At 50.0% G+C, this 18,057-nt stretch overlaps 1 protein-coding gene across 2 annotated transcripts in view; it reads left to right on the forward strand.

Annotated features, from left to right (window-relative positions):
- C18H16orf96 (chromosome 18 C16orf96 homolog) overlaps nucleotides 1–18,057 on the forward strand; it is a 44,623-nt gene that overhangs the window by 8,862 nt on the left and 17,704 nt on the right. Inside the window, exons 2-7 of one of the 2 annotated variants that reach the window (XM_054452531.1) lie at nucleotides 6,851–6,955; nucleotides 9,989–10,069; nucleotides 10,255–10,341; nucleotides 10,457–11,828; nucleotides 14,124–14,209; nucleotides 15,190–15,300. In XM_054452531.1, coding sequence (XP_054308506.1) covers nucleotides 6,851–6,955; nucleotides 9,989–10,069; nucleotides 10,255–10,341; nucleotides 10,457–11,828; nucleotides 14,124–14,209; nucleotides 15,190–15,300 — 1,842 coding nt within the window. The remainder of the gene's footprint in view (nucleotides 1–6,850; nucleotides 6,956–9,988; nucleotides 10,070–10,254; nucleotides 10,342–10,456; nucleotides 11,829–14,123; nucleotides 14,210–15,189; nucleotides 15,301–18,057) is intronic. The other variant, XM_054452532.1, reaches the window with a different exon arrangement.

Genomic DNA, 18,057 nt, shown 5'->3' on the forward strand with positions numbered 1-18,057 from the left:
GGAGTTCCAGGCCAGCCTGGCCAACATGGCAAAACCTTGTCTTTACTAAAAATACAAAAATTAACTGGGCATGGTGGCACGTGCCTGTAGTCCCAGCTACTTGAGAGGCTGAGGCACGAGAATTGCTTGAACCCTAGAGGTGGAAATTTTGGTGAACCGAGATCGCGCCGCTGCACTCCAGCCTGAGCGACAGAGCAAAACTCCATTTCAAAAAAAATAAAATACAAATAAAAATTGGGTTTTTAACTATTTCGTAACATTGCTTAAAGGTGTGGAAGACACTTTGGGGTGTTAGAGGACCAAGGTTGCCATGATTGCAGTCATGGTAACGAACACTCAGATGTCATTGGTGTCACCTTCACAGAGTGTCGTGAAGTGCTCTTGCATTCCTCGTCTCCATGGAGGGAAATGTCAGCATTCCTATTTTCCAAAGTCCCAGATGTGACCGTGTGGACAAGTCTAGCTTCTTGTCTGAGGGGGTGTTTGCTTTAGCCCCTTTTTCAGGCCTCTTAAGGCCTTTGTAAGTACCGGGCTCTAGCTGAACCCCAGCATCCTTGAAGCCCTCTTGAGAGAGAGAGAGAGAGCAAGTTTGGACAAGCCCTGCTTCGAGCACTACGGCATGGGTCAGCTTCTGGAAGGGCAGCTGTCAGGGACGCACTTTCCCTTGAACTCAGCACCATCCAAGCCCTGAATGTGGCCCAATCACCCTGGGCAGAAAAAAGACCTCAGCCGCTTTCCCCACAGCTCTCTCTCCTGCCCCTTTGTCCCCAGGACAGGAGTCCAGAGCGTGTCCCCCACATGTGAGACAGCAGGTGGGTCTTGGGTGAGAAACCTCTCACTGCATATCACACGGAGGCGGAGGTTGTAGTAAGCTGAGATGGCGTGCTCCACTGCGATCTCCATGCAAGATGCAGGGAGTCTCGCTCTGTCGCCCAGGATGGAGTGCAGTGGCACAGTCTCGGCTCACTGCAACCTCCACCTCCTGGGTTCAAGTGATTCTTGTGCCTCAGCCTCCTGAGTAGCTGAGATTACAGGTGCCCACCACCACGCCCGGCTAATTTTTGTATTTTTGGTAGAGACAGGGTTTTACCATGTTGGCCAGGCTGATCTCGAACTCCTGACCTCAGGTGATCCGCCCACTTTGTCTTCCCGAGGTGCTGGGATTACAGGCGTCAGCCACCACACCCAGCCTTGTTTCCACCTTTTGACTGTTATGAATACACTGCTGTAAGCATTCATGTACAAACTTATTTTGTTTTGTTTTGTTTTTAGGGACAAGGTCTTGCTCTGTTGCCCTGGCTGGAGTTCAGTGGTGCCACCGTAGCTCACTGCAGCCTCAAACTCCTGGTCTCAAGCGATCTTCCCATCTCTGCCTCCCAAGTTTCTGGGACTACAGGCACTTGCCACCATGCCTGGCTAATTTTTAAGTTTTATATAGAGATGTGGTCTTGCTGTGTTGCCCACGCTGGTCTTGAACTCCTGGCCTCAAGCACTCTTCCACCTTGGCGTCCGAAAGCAGTAGGATTACAGATGTGAGCTACCACGCCTGGCCCATGTGTGCAAGTTTTTATATGGACCTATGTTTTCATTTCTTTTGGGAAGATACCTAGGATTAGAATCAGTGATCATCTGGTATCTCTGTATAATCTTGTGAGGAACTGCCACACTGACTTCTAAAATGGCTGCACAATTTACATTCCCGCCAGCGGTGTATGAGAATTACAATTTCTCCTTATGGTTAACAGCACTTATTATCTGACTTTCGATTCTGACCATCCTACAGAGTTTGAAGTGGTATCTCATTGTAGTTTTGATTTTCATTTCCCTGATGATGAATGATGTTGAGCATCTTTCCTCTTTATGTGCTTAGTGGCCATCTGCACATCATCTTTGGAGAAATGTCTATTCAGATCTTTGCCCATTTTTAATTGGGTTATTTGTATCATCGAGTTGTAAGAGGTCTGTATATATTCTGCATATACTGGGTCAGATATATGATTTGCAAAATGAGGTTTTCTCCCATTTTGTGGGTTGTATTTTCATTTTCTTGCTGGTGTCTTTTGAAGCACAAAAGGTACTTTTTATTATGACTTTAATCTCTTCACTTGTTTTAGGTCTATTCAGATTGTCTATTTCTGCATGAGTCAGTTTTAATGACTTTCTAGGAATTTGTCCATTTCACCTAAATTATATAATTTGTCCACAGGCAATTATTCATAGCGTTTCTTTATAATCCTTTTTATTTCTGTAGAGTTGATAGAATGCCCTCTCTTTCATTTCTGATTCTAATAATTTGAGTCTGATTCTTGGCCAATCTAGCTAAAAGTCTGTCAATTTTGTTGACCTTTTCAATTAACCAGTGTTTAGTTTCATTGATTTTTCTCTACTATTTTTTAATCCTCTATTTCATTAATTTCACCATACTCTTTGTTATTTTCTTATTTCTATTTGTTTCAGGTTCAGTTTGCTTTTCTTTGTTCCAGTGTCTTAAGGTGGAAGGTTAAGTTATTGATTCAAGATCTTTCTTTGTTAATATAGTCACTTACAACAATAAGTGTTGTAAGTGTCTAATCACCACTTTAGCTTCATCCCATAAGTTCTGGTGTGTTGTGCTTTCATTTTAACTCATTTCAAATTAGTTTCTAATTTCTATTTCTACTGTGATTTCTTCTTTGACATATTTCTTTTTTTTTTTTCTTTTTTTTTTTTTGAGATGGAGTCTCGCTCTGTCACCCAGGCTGGAGTGCAGTGGCACGATCTTGGCTCACTGCAAGCTCAGCCTCCCGGGTTCACGCCATTCTCCTGCCTCAGCCTCCTGAGTAGCTGGAACTACAGGCGCCTGCCACCACGCCCAGTTAATTTTTTTTTTGTATTTTCAGTAGAGACGGGGTTTCACCGTGTTAGCCAGGATGGTTTTGATCTCCTGACCTCATCATCCGCCTGCCTCGGCCTCCCAAAGTGCTGGGATTACAGGTGTGAGCCACTACGCCCGGCCTTCTTTGACATATTTCTATTGTGATTTCTTCTTTGACATATTTGTTATTTAGTAGAATGCTTTTTAAATTTTTACATGTTTGTGAATTTTCAATAGTTTCTTCTGTTGCTTTTTTTTTTTTTTTTTTTTTTGAGATGAAGTCTTCCTCTGTCACCAGGATGGAGTGCAATGGCATGACCTTTGCTCACTACAACCTCTGCTCCTGGGTTCAAGCAATTCTCCTGCCTCAGCCTCCCGAGTAGCTGGGACTACAGTCACGCACCACCACGCCCGGCTAATTTTTGTATTTTTAGTAGAGATAGGGTTTCACCATGTTGGCCAGGATGGTCTCGATCTCCTGACTTCATGATCTGCCTGCTGTAGCCTCCCAAAGTGCTGGGATTACAGGTGTAAGCCACCATGTCCAGCCTGTTTTTGTTTTCTGTTTGTTTGTTTGTTTGTTTTAAGCCCTGTGTATAGGAGCCATTGGCAATCCAAGAACTTTTTTATTTTATTTTTGAATTATAGAGACGGGATCTCACTATGTTGCCCAGGCTGGTCTGGAACTCCTGAGCTCAAATGATACTCCTGCCTCAAGCTCCCAAAGTGCTGGAATGACAGGCATGAGCCACCATACCTGGCCTCTTCTGTTGCTTTCTAATTTAATTCCATTGTGGTCAGAGTATGTATTTTGCATAATTTCAGTCCTTTTGAAATTTGTTAAGGCTTGTTTTATGGCCTTACCATATGGTCTACCCTGGAGAGTGTTCTGTGTGCACTTGAGAATAATATGTATTCTGCCATTGCTGAGTGAGGTATCCTGTAGATATCTGTTATGTCTAGTTGGTTTACAGTATTGTTCAAATCTTCTCTTTTCTTGCTGGCCTTTTGTTTTGTTAATTTTATTTATTTTATAGTGACAGGGCCTCCCTTGGTTGCCCAGGCTGGTCTGGAACCCCTGGGCTCAAGCCATCCTTCCACCGCAGCCACCCAAAGTGCTGGGATTACAGGTGTGAGCCACTGAACCCAGACTCTTGCTCTTCTTTTTTTCTTTTACCTTTTCTTTTTTTTTTTTTTTTTTTTGAGACAGGGTCTCACTCTGTCACCCAAGCTGGAGGGCAGTAGTGCAATCACAGCTAACTTCAGCCTCAACCTCCTGGGCTAGGGTGATCCTCCCATCTTATCCTCCCAGGTACCTGGGACTATGGGCATGCACCACCATGCCTGTCTAATTTTGGTATTTTTTTGTAGAGATGGGAGACCACTATGTTGCCCAGGCTGGTTTCGAACTCCTGGGCTCAAGTGATCCACCTGCTTCAGCCTCCCAAAGTGCTGGGATTACAGATGTGAGCCACTGCCCCCAGGATACTGTTCTTTTTATCTTGGGTTTTGTTTTTTCCAGATGGAGTCTTACTGTGTCACACAGGCTGGAGAGCAGTGGCATGATCTTGGCTTGCTGCAACCTGTGCCTCCGGGGTTCAAGTGATCCTCCCACCTCTGCCTCCCAAGTAGCTGGGATTACAGGCAAACACTACCACACCTGGCTAATTTTTATATTTTTGATAGAGATGGGGTTTCACCATGTTGGCCAGGCTGGTCTCAAACTCCTGACCTTGAGATTCACCGGCCTCAGCCTCCCAAAGTGCTGGAATTACAGGCGTGAGCCACTGTGCTGGACCTTCCTTATCTTAGTTATTCTATTCATTACCGAAAATAGGATATTGAAATCTCGAACTATTCTTGTGAATTAACTATTTCTCCTTTTGTAACTGAGTACCCCCATTTTTCTAAGAGATAGTTTATTTTTAAAATTATTTTCTCTTCCTTTCTCCTTCTCCACTGCTCCCCACTTCCTACTTAGCCCTTTAGAAATGCAAAGAGAGGCCTGGTGAGTTGGCTCATGCCTGTAATCCCAGCACTCTGGGAGGCCGAGGTGGGTGGATCACTTGAGGTCAGGAGTTTGAGATCAGCCTGGCCAACACAGTGAAACCCCATTAGCGGGGTGTGGTGGCATGCCCCTGTAGTCCCAGCTACTTGGGAGGCTGAGGTGGGAGAATCACTTGAACCCGGGAGGTGAAGTTTGCCTAGGTGACAGAGTGAGACTCTGTCTCAAAAAAAAAAAAAAAAGGCAAAGATAGTCTTTGACCCCTCCTTCACCAGTCACTCCCTACAGGGCAAGTTCATGTAACTCCTGGAGAGTTAAGAGACGGATTTAGAGACCAAAGCAAGCCCCTTCTAGGACTTTCACCTGGGAACTTCCACTCTCCAGGGGTTGCCTGAGAGCTCACTCTCACCAGGAGGACATGTTGAAAGTGTGCCCATGGCCACTTTTACAACTTACTTCTTCCCAGGAAGGTGCCAACTCAGCTGCCCAGTAGATAAGACATCACGCTCAAAAGGAGACCCCTTCCCTTGCTGGCTGTATCCCCTATGTCTTAAAAGTGCCCACTTTTTCTCCAGAAGTGAAGCAGCATGTTTAAAGCCAGGGCGCTTTGTGCCCCTTGCCCAAACTAGCTTTGGAATAAATTCACTTTCTTTTTGGTACCAGACCTTGCTCATGGTAACTGAACCCTGCAATGCAATGAGCAACCAACGTGCTTTTCAGTTACACTTTCAGTTCTTTCAGTGTTTCCTTCATGTATTTTATAAAGGGCTCTGTTGTTAAGTGCATGTATGTTTATAATTATTATATCTTCCAGATAGTTTGGCCCTCTGAGTGGAAAAAAACTCAGTTTCTTTCACACTGCTCTCACAACACATTTTTTTTTTTTTTTTTTTTTTTTTTTGAGCTAGAGACTCACTTCGTTGTCCAGTCTGGAGTGCAGTGGTGCGATCTCGGCTCACTGCAGCCTCTGCCTCCCAGGTTCAAGTGATTCTCCTGCCCCATCCTCCCGAGTAGCTGGGATTACAGGCACGCAACATCAGGCCCTGCTAAGTTTTTTTGTATTTTTAGTAGAAACAGGGTTTCACCGTGTTGGCCAGACTGATCTCAAACTCCTGGCCTCATGTTCTGCCTGACTCGGCCTCCCAAAGTGCTGGGATTATAGGCATGAGCCACCGCGCCCAGCTCACAACACATTTCTGACACCAGATGTGTGAGGATTTCTCCCTACAGCAAGCAATCATTTCTGCAGGCAGGCTGCTTCCCCTTTTGCCCTCCCAGAGCCAGGCTCCACAGGAGCCTGAGAGATCCTTTAAAATGTAAATACAGGCCGGGTGCGGTGGCACTTTGGGAGGCTGACGCGGGCAGATTGCTTGAGCTCAGGAATTCGAGACCAGCCTGAGCAACATGGTGAAACCCCATCTCTACCAAAAAAAAAACCAAAAAAAGCAAAAAAAAAAAATCCAAAAAAATTAGCTGGACGTGGTGATGCACACCTGCGGTCCCAGCTACTTGGGAGGCTGAGGCGGGAGAATCACTTGAGCCCAGGAGGTGGAGGTTGCAGTGAGCTCAGATCACGCCACTGCACTCCAGCCTGGGCCACAGAGTGAGACTCCATCTTAGAAACAAAAAGTAAATGCAACCGTCTCTCCTGCTCCTGATCCTCCAGTGGCTCCTACCCAGGGATGGGCTGTGCTTCCTCCCTGGCTAACATCTATCATACAAGAAAGGGCGTGAGATGCTTCATGATGAGTAACTCCTGGTTACTGGATGTATTCAAATACAGAGTTGCCTCCTTCTCACCCAGGCCACTTGGAGATCAGAGTACTGTTGACTTTAGTAGCATCTCCTGGTCCCCTTGTAGGTTCCAGTCTAGGCCTTGGGAGAGCCAAGAGGACCTCTTGAACAACGGCAATCATCAGAAAGCTTCTGCACTTCACTTACCTTCTCCCCCAGCCATACCCGTCTTCACATTTTCTCCTCCTCTTTTGCAGTCAATGCAGACCCTGCAGGACTTGCTCACTGATGTTCATGCACTCCAAGTCACCATCACAGCCCTCAGGAAGGAAGTGGACATGCTGAAGAACATGCTTGACAAGGTAGGCCCTCCCCAGCATCCTCCATGCCAGCTGCGTCACTCAGGCCTCTGGGGGTTGGAGCAATGAGGAAAATCTAGGAAGCTTACTGTTAGGCCAAGAGTGCAGCTGTGAGGGCGTGCTCATGTGGCCCCTCCAACTGGCCAGTGCCACTGACTTCTCTGTGACCCCTCCATGCTTTGTTTTCTTTTTTTTTTTTTTTTAAGACAGAGTCTCACTCTGTTGCCCAGGCTGGAGTGCAATGGCACGATCTCGGCTCACTGCAACCTCTGCCTCCCAGGTTCAAGTGATTCTCCTGCCTGAGCTTCCCGAGTAGCTGGGATTACAGGCACGCACCACCACACCTGGCTAATTTTTGTATTTTTGGTAGAGACAGGGGTTCACCATGTTGGCCAGGCTGGTCTCGAACTTCTGACGTGATCCACCCACCTCAGCCTCCCAAAGTGCTGGGATTACAGGTGTGAGCCACCATACCTGGCTGACCCCTCCATGCTTTCTACCCCAGTGTGTTAAAACGTTAGTTATAAGTGACAGAAATCAAGTTCATCCTGGATTAGGCAAAATAAGGGATTTATTGTCTCATTTACTAAAAGGTCCAGGGACAGCCAGATCTAGGTACTCATGCAATACTGATATTTCTTTTTTCCTTTCTGAGATGGAGTCTCACTCTGTTGCCCAGGCTGGAGTGCAGTGGCGCAATCTCGGCTCACTGCAAGCTCTGTCTCCCGGGTTCACGCCATTCTCCTGCCTCAGCCTCCCGAGTAGCTGGGACTACAGGCGCCCGCCACCATGCCCGGCTGATTTTTTTTTGTATTTTTAGTAGAGACGGGGTTTCACCATGTTAGCCAGGATGGTCTCAATCTCTTGACCTCTTGATCCACCCGCCTCGGCCTCCCATAGTGCTGGGATTACAGGCGTGAGCCACCACATCCGGCAATACTGACATTTCTCAGTGAAGCTTTCCTCCCAGTTGGCTTCATTCTCAGGCAGGTGCTCCTCAAGTCTTGGCAACACCAGACTTATATTCCACCAACTTAGCAAGAAGAAAACCTCTTCCCCTTCTGGAAAGCTCTGTCCACATGGAAAGTGGAATAATCATAACAGTGCAGGCATACATACAAGCTCCTTCTGTAGCCAAAAACCATCAGCCAAGTATGTTCTAACACCCTACCATGCATGGAAGGACATGGAGTCCCTGAGACATGAGGCAGCTGTCCCCGTCAAAACTGATGAGTCACAGCTGGGGTCTGAAGCCAGCTCTCCACACCCCCAGGTTTAACAACTTCCACCAAATAGTGTAATTTTCTATATCGTCCCGGCTTCACAGATCAGGGCCTGTATTTGATCATCATGGCAACCGTGGGAGCTTCAGTCATGGGCTGGATGGCTCCCATCTAAGCAGAAAGAGCACTGTCAAAAGCTGCATCATGAGCTACTCAAAAGGGCCCCTTAGACAAAGCTGTTAGAGAAACCATGCCTTCTCGGCGGGGCCTGGTGTCTCACACCTGTAATCCCAGCACTTTGGGAAGCCAAGGCAGGCAGATCACCTGAGGTCAGGAGTTCGAGACGAGCCTGGCCAACATGGTGAAACCCCCGTCTCTACTAAAAATACAAAAATTAGCCGGGTGTGGTTGTGGGCACCTGTAACCCCAGCTACTCAGGAGGCTGAGGCAGGAGAATCACTTGAACCCGGGAGGCGGAGATTGTAGTGAGCCAAGATTGCGCCACTGCATTCCAGCTGGGGTGACAGAGCAAGACTCCATCTCAAAAAAAAAAAAAAAAAAAAAAAGGTGGGGCGGGGGGACGGCGTGGTGGCTCACACCTGTAATCTCAGCATTTTGGGAGGCTGAGGTAGGCAGACCACAAGGTCAGGAGATCGAGACCATCCTCGCTAACACAGTGAAACCCCATCTCTACTAAAAATACAAAAAATTAGCTGGGTGTGGTGGCAGGTACCTGTAGTCCCAGTTACTCAGGAGGCTGAGGCAGCAGAATGGTGTGAACCTGGGAGGTGGAGCTTGCAGTGAGCCGAGATCATGCCACTGCACTCCAGCCTGGGCAACAGAGTAAGACTCCGTCTCAAAAAAAAAAAAAAAAGAAAAAAAAGAAAAGAAAAACAATGCCTTATTGGCCTGTCTCTTGGAGGTGTTTTTTTTGTTGTTGTTTTGTTTTGTATTTTTTTTGAGATGGAGTCTCTCTCTGTCACCCAGGCTGGAGTGCAGTGGCACAATCTCAGCTCACTGCAACCTCTGCCTCCCGGGTTCAAGTGATTCTCCTGCCTCAGCCTCCTGAGTAGCTGGGATTACAGGTGCGAGCCACCACGCCTAGCTAATTTTTGTGTTTTTAGTGGAGACGGGGGCTTCACCACATTGGTCAGGCTGGTCCCGAACTCCTGAACTCGTGATCCACCCGCCTCAGCATCCCAAAGTGCTGGGATTACAGGCGTGAGCCACTGTGCCCGGCCCTCTTGGAGATTCTTAATGTGCTTTTGCTCATTCAAGGCTCTGGGAAGTCCTGCAGTACAGAAACCTGTTGAAATGCTTTTTATTTATTTATTTACTTATTTTTGAGACAAAGTCTCACTCTGTTGCCCAGGCTGGAGTTCAATGGCGCCATCTCAGCTCACTACAACCTCTGCCTCCCGGGTTCAAGTGATTCTCCTACCTCAGCCTCCTGATAGCTGGGATTACAGGCTCATGCCATCAGGCCCAGCTAATTTTTGTATTTTTCGTAGAGATGGTGTTTCACCATGTTGGCCAGGCTGCTATCGAACTCCTGACCTCAAGTTATCCACCCACCTTGACCTCTCAAAGTGCTGGGATTACAGGCATGAGACACTGTGCCTAGCCTGACATGCTTTTAAGCCCGGCATTTCCCAAACTTGTTTGCCCATGGAACCCTTTCCCACTCCTTGGGAAACACTGGGTTTGGAACCCGTTCTTCCTTCTCAAGCTCTTAGTCACCTAGAGCCATGGGAAAAGGCAGGGGTGGGACAGAACCTGGACCCCCAGTCCACAGACTCAGTTCCTTTGACAGGTACACCCGGAAAGAATGGATATCTTCGCTGAAGACTTCAAAATACAGAACCGGAAGATGGTTGCACTGCAGCGGGAAGTGGTGAGGGCCACCATCCCTGTCTTCCCCCACTCCCCCTGGGACCCCCCACCTCCCGGGTCCTGGGTGCTGAGGGTAGGGAGGTGCAAGGAGGAGAACACAGCCTGGAAACGTTTATTTGCAGGTGTGGGGGACACGGACCCCTCCAGGCTCACACCCCTCATTTTCTACCACCCCCCCCCCCGCAGGCTTCTCTTCAGAGTAAGTTTAAAACCATCCCCAAAACCGAGGACATGGTGCTCTGGAGTGGCCTCCATGATGCCATGTTCACCTCAGTGAGTGAGGAAGGAAGGGGAGGTTAGCAGGAAGCTGGGGAGCAGGTGGGCGGCTGACTGAGAGTGGGAGGCGGAGCTGGAACCCAGCAGAGCCCCTCTGCCCCCACTTCTGCAGGGAATTGGTTCATCACCGCTGGACCTGTGGCAGTCCATAGAGCAGCTCCCAGAGGCTGCCCTGTCCCAGACCACCGAGTACCTTGAAGCTACTCGTGCCATCCAGGTCTCCGAGCCCGTCCAAAACCCCCAGCTGCTGCAGACCGTCTGGCATTACGAGGTTCCAGAGCTCCTCCCAGAGGGCTCATCTGCCCAAGCAGTTTCACTCAGCAGAGCCCAGGAGCCAGCGCAGCCTCCAGCCCTCACGCCTGAGTCTGCACCTGGGCGCACAACTGAATTTGCACCTGGGCCTGCACCTGGGACTGAACCTGTGCCAGGGCTGGAGCTGGGGCTGGAGCTGGAGCCTGTGCCTGCCCTGGGGCCTGTCCCAGGGCCCAGTGTGACACCTGGGTCCTTGCCAGCACCTTGGTCTGTGCTTGGACCAGTGCCTGCCCCAGGTGCCCAGCCTCCACCACCGGGAGACTGGCCTGCACTCCCAAGACGCTGGCCTCTTCCCCAAGACTGGCCCAGGGTGGGCTCTTGGCCTTTGTGGGACTTAGGTGTCCTGCGGCCAACTCAGCCCCAACCCTCCAGGGCCCCACCACCAGCCACCGAGTTTGGCTCAGTGTGGCCTCGACCACTCCAGCCATATCAGTCTCGCCAGGGAGAAGCCCTCCAGCTCGCAGCTGTCCAAGTAAAAGGGGAGGAAAATGATGTCCCCAGCCTGAGAGGCCTTCGGGAGAGGGCCCGCAAGGATGGGGCCCGCAAGGATAGAACTCGCAAGGATGGGGTGCCCAAAGATAGAGGTGGCAAAGATGTGGACCCCAAGGATAGAGCTCACAAGGATGATGTCCCCAAAGATAGAGGTGGCAAGGATGGGGCCCCTAAGGAAGCACAGCCTAAGGCTCCCCAGTCTGCCCTTCACCGGCTGAAAACCACCGCTGCCATCGCCGCCGCTGCCGCCGCAGCCTACGCAGCCGCCGCATCCTCCGCTGCCCAGACAGCCAAGGTTGCTGCCAAGTTTGCCAAGGATGCCCCAGCCACCAAAATGGCCACCATTGCAACAGACACGGCTGCAGCTGGGCCTCTAGGGGTCTTTGCAGATGTCCTGGGTGCAGGGCCTTCCCGGGGAGCCACAGAATCCCACATCTTGGACGATGATTCCGAAATCTACGAAATCCTCTCTCCCTCCTACTCTGCTGCCAGCATTGGTCCCGATACAGCCCTGTCCCAGGCCATGGTGGCTGCCAAGCAGGCCACGAGCCCTGAAGACAAGAAGAGGGCTGTCCGGTATTCCATGAGCCACATAGCCCAGATACCTGTCAAACACGACTCCCTGAAGGAAGAATTTGCCCAGCTGTCCTTTAACCTGAACCAGCGCTTGAGTTATCTAGGTAGGCCTGGTCTGGCCCTGGGAAGGGCACAAGGGAGTGGGGCTCTCCCTGCAGCCTTTGAGAAGTATGTCCTGTCCTTCACTGGGCTCCACCAGCAAAATCTGCATTCCACCATTAGCCATTCTTTCCTTTGGCTTAAGCATTTGGCTCTTAATGAGTCTATTCTTTTCTGTTGAATGTACAATGAGGTCTTATCGTAGGGCAGGGAGGCTGTTAGGGTCTAAAGTTGGCACGAGGAAAATGGCATGCCAAAATTACTCTCAAAAACTCTTGTGGCCAGGCGTGGTGGCTCCCACCTGTAATCCCAGCACTTTGGGAGGCTGAGGTGGGCGGATCACCTGAGACCGCAAGTTCAAGATGAGCCTGACCAACATGGAGAAACCCCGTCTCTACTAAAAATACAAAATTTGCTGGGCATGGTGGTGTATGCCTGTAATCCCAGCTACTCGGGAGGCTGAGGTAGGAGAATCACTTGAACCCGGGAGGCGGAGGTTGCGGTGAGCCAAGATCATGCCGTTGTGCTCCAGCCTGGGCAACAAGAGCGAAACTCTGTCTCAAAAACAACAACAACAACAAAAAACTCCTTTGTGATAGCCCATAAAACAGTATTGTATTGGCTAAGCTTGGTGACTCATGCCTGTAATCTTAGCACTTTGGGAGGCCAAGGCAGGAAGATTGAGCTGGAAGTTCGAGACCACCCTGGGTAACATCAAGACCCCATCTCTAAAAAAATTTTGAAACACTAGCTGTGTGCAGTGGCTCACGCCTGTAATCCCAGCACTTTGGGAGGCCAAGGCGGGCAGATATCGAGACCATCCTGGCTGACACGGTGAAACCCCTCCACTAAAAATACAAAAAAATTAGCCGGGCATGGTGGCGGGTGCCTGTAGTCCCAGCTACTCGGGAGGCTGAGGCAGGAGAATGGCATGAACCCGGGAGGCGAAGCTTGCAGTGAGCCGAGATTGTGCCACTGCACTCCAGCCTGGGCGACAGAGCTAGACTCCGTCTCAAATAAAAAATTTTTTTAAACATTGGCCGTGTGCGGTGGCTCATGCCTGTAATCCCAGTCCCTTGGGAGGATGAGGCAGGTGGATCACTTGAAGTCAGGAGCTCGAGACCAGCCTGGCCAACATAGCGAAACTCTGCCTCGACTAAAAATACAAAAATTAGCCAGGCTTGGTAGTGCGTGCCTGTAATCCCAGCTACTCAGGAGGCTGAGACAGGAGAAACACTTTGAACCTGGGAGGCAGAGGTTGCAGTGAGCTGAGATTGTGCCATTCCCGCCTGGGCGACAGCGAGACTCCTCCTCAAAACAAAAAAAAAAGCCTGAGTGGTGGCGCAGGCCTGTAGTCCCAGCTACTCAGGAGGCTGAGGTGGGAAGATTGCTTGAGCCTAGCAGTTCAAGGCTGCACTGGGTTATGATCGTGCCACTGCACTCCAGCCTGGGCAACAGAGTGAGACCTTGTCTCCATACAAACAAAATTAAAAAAAATTTTTTTTAATTATTATTTTTTTTTGAGATGAAGTTTCACTCTTGTCGCCGGCTGGAGTGCAATGGCATGATCGCAGCTCACTGCAGCCTCCGCCTCCTGGGTTCGAGAGATTCTCCTTCCTCAGCCTTCCAAGTAGCTGGAACTGGAGGCATATGCCACCAAGCCTAGCTGATTTTTGTAATTTTAGTAGAGATGGGGTTTCTCCATTTTGGCCAGGCTGGTCTCGAACTCCTGATCCCAGGTGATCCACCTGCCTCGGCCTCCCAAAGTGTTGGGAGTACAGGCATGAGCCACTGCACCTGATAAAAAAAAATTTTTTAAATTAATTTAAAAACTAATAGGCCGGGTGCAGTGGCTCACGCCTGTACTCCCAGCACTTTGGGAGGCCAAGGCAGGCGGATCACGAGGTGAAGAGATCGAGACCAACCTGGCCAACATGGTGAAACCCTGTCTCTACTAAAAATACAAAAATTAGCTGGGCGTGGTGGCGCGTGCCTGTAATCCCAGCTACTCAGGAGGCTGAGGCAGGAGAATCGCTTGAACCCGGGAGGTGGAGGTTGTAGTGAGCCAAGATCGCGCCACTGCACTCCAGCCTGGTGACAGAGCGAGACTCCATCTCAAAAAATAAATTAATTAAAAAATAATGAAGAAATAAATAAAAAGGTAACACAAGCTGAAAGGACCAGTGCATTTCCACTGGGCAGCGCTGCCTGAGATGCTCCGTAAGAGAAGCAGCTAGAGCCCAACAGAAACATCTTCCTCCATCTGAGCCCTCAGCAGCCACCCTGTCCTCTGCTTTCAGCCAATATGGGAGGCCCTTCCAGCCTCGGGACAACAGTGGAGATATTGCAGGAAAAGATTGGCAGCCTCCAGAAATCTAGGCTCAAGGTTAGTGTCTCCGGCGAAGGGCTTTTGAGGCAATGACGGCTTGAGGTGAGCTAACGGAAGACTCCTTGATTCTGCCACCCTCCCAGGCGCAGCTGTGTTCTGCAGCAAAAGAGGCTGGGGGGAAGCGAGCTGGCCGCGAAGGCAGCTGCTGCCTTGTAAAGCGGATCCACTGGTGCGGGGGGCCCGGCAGGCGTGGCGCTGCACGATTCTATGTCTCAGGTGACTGTTCAGATGGCAGGTGGGGCCGGTGCGGTGGCTCATACCTGTAATCCCAACGCTTCATGAGGGTGAGGCAGGCAGATCACTTGACCTCAGGAGTTCAAGACCAGCCTGGGCAACATAGTGAGATCCCTTCTCTACAAAAAAATACAAAAGTTATCCAGGTGTGGGGGTTTGTCCCTACAGTCCCAACTACTCTGGAGGCTGAGGTGGGAGGATCACTTGAGCCTGGGAGGTGGAGGCTGCAGTGAGTCAAGATCATGCCACTGCACTCTAGCCTGGGTGACAGAGCAAGGCCCTGTCTCAAAAAAAAAAAGAAAAAAGAAAAAATGGCAGGTGGAAGGCACCCTGGTCTGATACCTTTTTTTTTTTTTTTTGAGATGGAATCTTGCTCTGTCATTCAGGCTGGAGTGCAGTGGCGCGATCTCAGCTCACTGCAACCTCTGCCTCCTGGGTTCAAGCAATTCTCCTGCCTCAGCCTCCCGAGTAGCTGGGATTACGGGGCCCGCCACCACACCTGGCTAATTTTTGTATTTTTTGTAGGGACTGGTTTCGCCATGTTGGGCAGGCTGGTCTCGAGCTCCTGACCTCACTTGATCTAACCATCTTGGCCTCCCAAAGTGCTGGGATTACAGGCATGAGCCACCACGCCCAGCCTGGTCTGGTACATTCTTCTTGGCCTCAACCCTCCTTCAGGCCCCTTCCCGGCCATGGTAACTTCAGAAGCAGAGGCCTGGGGTGTCTGTGTCTCCCCCTTTTAGGAGGAAGAACTTGAGAGAATTTGGGGCAACCAAATAGAGATAATGAAGGATCACTACGTCACTTTGGACAAGGCGGTGGAGAACCTGCAGATTCGCATGAATGAGTTCAAGGTTAGTAGGCCTGGGTGGGCTGGAGAAGGGCTGGCAAAGGGAGAATTCCTCACCCAGACCTTCTGCCCCTTCCCGAAGGTTCTGCACGAGGTGGGGATGCACTTGAGGCTGGGAACCGGTGGGACTTTACTGGCATTTTACTGTGTGTAAATTACACTTCAATGAAAAGCAAACGAATCCCACCACCACCCCCACCCATCTAAACAGAAGGGCCCGGACAGTGTTCGTCTTTTTGACCCCTGCATCACCTGCCCCTGGAAGGGCAGGGGCAGTGAAGGCTCCATCACATTTGCTGAATGACTCAGTGAATGATTAAGAGAACTTCTTGTGCCAACTGTTATGTTCTTAACATTTCCCTGAGCCAAGCGGTAGAAATATTTACTGACATTTTGGGCTGGGTGATAAAAATAAAAAAGATAATAATAAAAAGAAATATTTAGGCTGGGTGCGGTGGCTCACATATGTAATCCCAGCACTTTGGGAAGCTGAAGTGGGAGGATCACTTGAGACAAGGAGTTTGAGACAAGTCAGGGTAACACAGGGAGACCCCATCTCTACACAAATAAAAAAACTAGCTGGTACTGGGCGCAGTGGCTCACACCTATAATCCCAGCACTTTGGGAGGCCGAGGTGGGGTGGATCACTTGAGGTCAGGAGTTTGAGACCAGCCCGGCCAACATGGTGAAACCCCATCTCTTCTAGAAAAATACAAAATTAGGCTGGGCGCGGTGGCTCACGCTTGTAATCCCAGCACTTTGGGAGGCTGAGGCAGGCGGATCATCTGAGGTCGGGAGTTCGAGACCAGCCTGACCAACATAGAGAAACCCTGTCTCTACTAAAAATACAAAATTAGCCAGGCGTGGTGGCGTATGCCTGTAATCCCATCTAGTCAGGAGGCTGAGGCAGGAGAATCCCTTGAACTGGGGAGGCAGAGGTTGCGGTCAGCCCAGATCGTGCCATTGCACTCCAGCTTGGGTAAGAAGAGCAAAACTCTGTCTAAAAAAATATATATATATACATATATATATATTTATATATATAATTAGCCACGCATAGTGGCACACACCTGTAACCCCAGCTACCTGGGAGGATGAGGCAGGAGAATAGCTTGAACTTGGGAGGTGGAGGTTGCACTGAGCTGAGACTGCACCATTGCATTCCAGCCTGGGCAACAAGAGCGAAACTCTGTCTCAAAAAAAAAAAAAAAAAAAAAAAGCCAGGCACGGTGGCTCACGCCTGTAATCCCAGCACTTTGGGAGGCCGAGGCGAGTGGATCACGAGGTCAGGAGATCGAGACCATCCTGGCTAACACAGTGAAACCCCATCTCTACTAAAAATACAAAAAATTAGCCGGGTGTGGTGGCTGGCACCTGTAGTCCCAGCTACTCAGGAGGCTGAGGCAGGAGAATGGCGTGAACCTGGGAGGCAGAGCTTGCAGTGAGCCGAGATCGTGCCACTGCACTCCAGCCTGGGCGACAGAGCAAGACTCCATCTCAAAAAAAAAAAAAAACTAGCTAGATGTTGTGGCTCATACCTGTGATCCTAGTGCTTCCGGTGCAGAGGCTTAAACCTGTAATTAGGGAGGATTGCTTGAGGCCAGGAGTTCAAGACTTGGCCAACAGAAGAAAACTCTGTCTCTACAAAAAAAATTATAAAATTAGCCAAGCGTGGTAGCACATGCCTGTAGTCCCAGCTACCTGGGAGGCTGAGGTGGGAGGCTTGCTTCAGCGTGAGAGGTTGAGGCTGCAGTGAGCTATGGCTGCATCACTGACTCCAGCCTGGGTGACACAGAAAGACCATCTCAAAAAAAGAAAGCAAAGAAACAAGCAAAAAGCAAGAAACTCACCAACGGCCAGGAGTGGTGGCTCACACCTGTAATCCCAGCACTTTGGGAGGCTGAGGCAGGCGGATCACCTGAGGTCAGGAGTTCGAGACCAGCCTGGCCAACATGGTGAAACCCCGTCTCTACTAAAAATACAAAAATTAGCCGGGCATGGTGGCGGGCGCCTGTAATCCCAGCTACTCAGGTGGCTGAGGCAGGAGAATCACTTAAACCCGGGAGGCGGAGGTTGCAGTAAGCGAAGATTGCGCCATTGCACTCTAGCCTAGGCGACAAGAGCGAGACTCAGTCTCAAAAACTAACTAACTAACTAACTAACTAACTAAATAACAACCCACCAAGGTTGTTTCCATGAAGGCTTCCAAATCGGGGGGCTGTTGCTGGGATGCATTGGGGTGTATTGGGGGAAAAGGGACCAAGGAAACCCATGGCGTATGGCTGACCCCAAGGCTGGCACACTGTAATCAGGCTGAGACCCATTCGAGGCAACTTAGAATGGAAAATAACTCATTAAAGGGGAACCAATTCACAACCTATGAAGTGGGGGTGGACAGGAGGGTTGGCTGTCTCTGGAGATGCTGGGCCGAGTGTGGGTGGACTGCACGCAGGGGTACGTGCTCAGACCGTGCACCACTGGCCAGGAACCAGGTCTCCTGCCAACATTGCTCTTCAGAGAGTCCCAGGCCACCATGTCCTGGGGTCATCTTGGTGCCCTTTCTCCATGGAGCTGGAGCCAGTTCCATTCAGCATGTCCAACGTGCACCCAGCGCTACGCCAGACTCTGCATGGGGGTGAGCGGGGGCTGCAGTGTCTGCCTGCATGTCCATAGTTGTCACTTATTAGAAAGACTCTGAAGCTGATGAAGCCCTGCCACGTGTGCTGAAACAGAGCACATCCCTTGTCCCAGGACCCTTGTC

The sequence above is a fragment of the Pongo pygmaeus genome, chromosome 18 (assembly GCF_028885625.2).
Source record: "Pongo pygmaeus isolate AG05252 chromosome 18, NHGRI_mPonPyg2-v2.0_pri, whole genome shotgun sequence".
In the NCBI taxonomy this organism is placed as follows: domain Eukaryota; kingdom Metazoa; phylum Chordata; class Mammalia; order Primates; family Hominidae; genus Pongo; species Pongo pygmaeus.